The sequence below is a fragment of the Babylonia areolata genome, chromosome 16, assembly GCF_041734735.1.
Source record: "Babylonia areolata isolate BAREFJ2019XMU chromosome 16, ASM4173473v1, whole genome shotgun sequence".
Classification (NCBI taxonomy): Eukaryota; Metazoa; Mollusca; class Gastropoda; order Neogastropoda; family Buccinidae; genus Babylonia; species Babylonia areolata.
Genome location: NC_134891.1, coordinates 25,140,816 through 25,145,815, shown reverse-complemented (window position 1 = coordinate 25,145,815; position 5,000 = coordinate 25,140,816). Strand labels below are relative to the sequence as shown.

The 5,000-nt window shown below is 42.6% G+C and overlaps 1 protein-coding gene across 1 annotated transcript in view; it reads right to left on the bottom strand.

Annotated features, from left to right (window-relative positions):
* LOC143291019 (uncharacterized) overlaps positions 1-5,000 on the bottom strand; it is an 88,048-nt gene that overhangs the window by 33,570 nt on the left and 49,478 nt on the right. The window contains exon 2 of the mRNA XM_076600606.1: positions 3,317-3,343. Within this exon, the coding sequence (XP_076456721.1) occupies positions 3,317-3,343 (27 nt within the window). The remainder of the gene's footprint in view (positions 1-3,316; positions 3,344-5,000) is intronic.

Genomic DNA, 5,000 nt, shown 5'->3' with positions numbered 1-5,000 from the left:
GCCACGAGTTCCATGTTGTGCATTTTCCTTTCTCTCTCTCTCTCTGTCTCTGTCTCTCTCTTTCTCTCTCTGTGTCTCTCTCTCTCTCTCTCGATTTAATGATTATACATACACCAAAAAAGAAAGAAACAAACAGACCCCCCCAGCCTCCCCCCCCCCAAAAAAAAGACCCCCCCCAAAAAAAACAACAACAACAACTACAAACAAACAAAAAACCCCAAAAAACCCACACAACAACATTAAATACAATAAAGCATAAAACAGCATCGATACATATTAACTGTGTATCTACATGAATCCTGGGAAAGTTTGCGAACAAAAAGAGATGAATAAAATAGAAAAATAGATAAATGAATAACACACACACACACACACACACACACACACACACACACACACACACACACACACACACACAGAGAGAGGTAAACCAAACAAACACATACATACATACATAGTCAAATAAATAAATAAGAAAAGAACCAGTCATGATAATAACTATCATACCTAGCATCAAACCACTTTCCTCTCTGCATCTGTTTTTTTTCTTCTTCTCCTTTTGTTTAAACAAAACAAAACAAAACAAAACAAACGCAACCAAACCTTTGTCGACTACAAAAGGACTACCACGATAACTGTCACCACCATCACTAGCACCACTACCACCACCACCACCACCACCACCATGTCCCTATCATCAGAACCATCACCATCGCCACCGTCATTGCAATAGTAGTTCTTTTTTTTTTTTTTAAATGTATTTATTCATTTTATTTTATTTTATTTTTCTCAAGGCCTGACTAAGCGCGTTGGGTTACGCTGCTGGTCAGGCATCTGCTTGGCAGATGTGGTGTAGCGTATATGGATTTGTCCGAACGCAGTGACGCCTCCTTGAGCTACTGAAACTGAAACTGCAATCCCAATACTTGACTGTACGGTACAGGTTAAAAAACAACAACAACCCTTCACTGCCAGGATGAAAAAACAACAACAACAACAACAACAAAAAACCAGTTGAAAGAGGTGTTTCAAGTCATAAAACAATATCCCAACACAGTTTCAGTTTCAGTAGCTCAAGGAGGCGTCACTGCGTTCGGACAAATCCATATACGCTACACCACAGCGTAACCCAACGCGCTTAGTCAGGCCTTGAAAAAACCAAAAAAAAACCCAAAACAAACAACAAACAAAAACATAAAAAGAACTACTACTACTACTACTACTGCTACTATGTATAAGCATGTATATCCCAAAACAATAAACCTAAAAAGTGAGAAAACAGTCTGGAGATATACAACTCTGGAAAAACTGTGTGATTCCCCCCCCCCCCCCCCCCCCCCCCCCCCAAATCTTCAAGAGAGTTATTTTTTCACCCTCCTGATGACGTCATCAGTGACGTCACTATACACGTGCCACATACGTGCCTAGCAGTAAAAGGGTTTCGAAAAGGCCCCCGTAGCAGTTTTTACGGTAGCAAGGGAAGTGGAAATTCATCATATTCAGTGTCTAGGTCGACGGGCGCAATAGCCGAATGGTTAAAGCGTTGGACTTTCAATCTGAGAGTCCCGGGTTCGAATCACGGTGACGGCGCCTGGTGGGTAAAGGGTGGAGATTTTTTACGATCTCCCAGGTCAACATATGTGCAGACCTGCCAGTGCCTGAACCCCCTTCGTGTGTATACGGCAAGCAGAAGATCAAATACGCACGTTAAAGATTCTGTAATCCATGTCAGTGTTCGGTGGGTTATGGAAACAAGAACATACCCAGCATGCACACCCCTGAAAGCGGAGTATGGCTGCCTACATGGCGGGTTAAAAAACAAACCAACCAAACGGTCATATACGTAAAAGCCCACTCGTGTTTATACGAGTGAACGTGGGAGTTGCAGCCCACGAACGCAGATGAAGAAGAAGAAGAAGAAGAAGTGTCTAGCTCTCAGCATAGGAAAACAGGTTCCAGTCCTATTCTTGCGAAGTTTTTTTTTAATCTTTCATTTTTTAAAATTTTATTTATTTATTTTATTTTATTATTATTATTTTTTTTTTAATTTTTATAGATTTTTAATTATGATTCCTTTTTCTTTTCTTTCTTTTTTTTTTCATCTCCCTGACCCAAGTCAGGTGTACATCCATTCACTTGCTGGGTGGAGTGAGTGAGTGAGGAAAATCCGAGTGAAATGCCCTTTCCCGTGGGCACAACATCATGCCGAAACAGGTGCGGCCTGGAACCCTGATCACTGGTTGAGCACTGGATCAGACGTCCTTCTTCTTTTCTTCTTCTTCTTCTGCGTTCGTGGGCCGCAACTCCCACGTTCACTCGTATGCACACGAGTGGGCTTTTACGTGTATGACCGTTTTTACCCCGCCATGTAGGCAGCCATACTCCGTTTTCGGGGGTGTGCATGCTGGGTATGTTCTTGTTTCCATAACCCACCGAACGCTGACATGGATTACAGGATCTTTAACGTGCGTATTTGATGTTCTGCTTGCATATACACACGAAGGGGTTTCAGGCACTAGCAGGTCTGCACATATGTTGACCTGGGAGATCGTAAAAATCTCCACCCTTTACCCACGAGGCGCCGTCACCGTGATTCGAACCCGGGACCCTCAGATTGACAGTCCAACGCTTTAACCACTCGGCTATTGCGCCAGTCGGATCAGACGTCCAATACCCTATCTAACTGATGCTGCCCAGGCGTTTTTGACTGTATTACACACACCACAAGTTTTTTAAAATTAAAAAAAAAAATTATGTATTTATTTTATTTCATTTTTTGCTGCCCCATCATCTGCACCGTTTCAGTGGCATTACTCCTACGCCGCTCATTTAGATTCCCCCATACACGGCCACACCCGGGTTCGTCCGTCGCAGTTTCAGCGTCGGCAGTCCACAGGGAGCCATCGATGTTAGGTCGCCAGGAGGCCACACACCAGAGGAGACCCTGCACTGATGCTGAGTCACTTTGGTAGTGTTCAGTGGTGCCTGTTCTGATTTAACGTACTTAGGACACCACCTACTAAGCCCCCTACTAACGACAATAATGGCTTAGTCGCGGAGCCAGACTGAGTGAGCGTCCCTCCCAGAGTGGAGACCGCCACCACGTCCCTCAAACAACAGCCCCCCCCCCCCCCCCCCCCATGAATCTGCCGACGACATTGATAACATTGGCAGGACTCACCCCAAGCACGGAAGTGGAGGGGTATCGAAACTGAGGTCACCATGAGAGCAGGGCATGAAAGGCCACAGACTTTGAGACTGATGATGAAGAAGGAGGAGGATGACGATGACGATGTTTGATTTTTAATCAACTTACCTTTCAGAACGTCAGCGTCATTGTCATCTGCAACAGAAAGTGAGAGAGTGCTTTAAAAAAAAACGAAAGAAAAAAAACCAAAAAACGAAAGCATTAACAAACATTGTTGAACTTTTTGCCTCTTGTTTCTTTTGAAGACGCTTCTTTCAAACTGCAAAGCCGCTTGCTCATGCGCAGGCACACACACACACACACACACACACACACACACACACACACACACACACACACACACACACACACTCTCACTCTTACACATACGCATGCATACACAAACATACACACACTCTTACTCTCACACATACGCATGCATGCACACACGCGCACGAACACACGCTGGTGCGAGCACATTCTCTTGTAATTTAAAAAAAAAAAAGACAACAACAAACAAACAACAACAACAAACAACAACAACAACAAAACCACACACAATAACAACACCAACAGCAGCAGAAGAAGCGACAGCAACAACAACAACAACAATAATAATAATAATAATAATAATAATAATAATAATAATAATAATAATAATGACAGCATAACTACTACTTCCAATAAAAATGACAACAACAACAATACTGATACCGACTTCGACGCACTGCTAACAACAACAACAACAACTACAACTGCAAAACAAACACAATAGAAACTATTTGACAAGAGAAAATACAACCGTAAATGATCTTTTTTTTTCTCACGAGCAAACAAAATTACAAAGAACAACAACAGACAATCAAATAGTCAATAAATAAGAACAAACAAAGAAACAAACACCCCCCCCCCCCCAAAAAAAAAAAAAAAAAAAAAAAAAATCAAAACAAAGTAAAAAGATATCACAAGCAATGCAAAGTTCTTCTCAAGTGTTCATAAATTCATTGCAGTTTTTTTTTTTTTTTTTTTTTTTTTTAGACATACCAACACACACACTTCATCCACACGCCCCCCCCCCCCCCCCCCACACACACACACACCGTGAGAATGAGATAAAGAGTGAGTGAGTGAAATAGAGGGGAAGAGAGAGAAAGAGAGAATAGGAGGCGGGGAAATGGAGAGTAGATAGACAGACAGACAGACACACCAACACACACACTCCACCCACACGCCCCCCCCCCCACCCCCCCCCCCCACACACAGATTGAGAAGGAGATAGAGAGTGAGTGAGTGAAATAGAGGGAAAGACAGAGAAAGAGAGAATAGGAGGGGGGGGGATGGAGGGTAGATAGACAGACAGACAGACACACCAACACACACGCTTCACCCACATGCCCCCCCCCGTCCCCCCACACACACACATAGAGGGGAAGAGAAAGAAAGAGAGAATAGGAGGCGAGGGAATGGAGAGTACACACACACACACACACACACACACACACACACACACACACACATTGTTTTAGGACAAAATATGTCAGTAATGTTTCTTGCATCTGTGGTGCTCACATAACAGCCAATCATACACCAACTTGCGATATGCTAAAGTCTCAAATCCCTGAACTGAAATCATCTTCAGTGTTGACGATCTTCAGCAGTCCATTGCTAATGTATGACTTTTTCAACCCCTTGTTAAATAGTCCAGTTGGTTCGCTGTTATAGTTGTTAGTTTTTCATTAGAACTATGTTATATTGTTATGGTTTTTTTAAAAATAATTTTCTAACAAAACTTATATCAATCATTTTCTATATG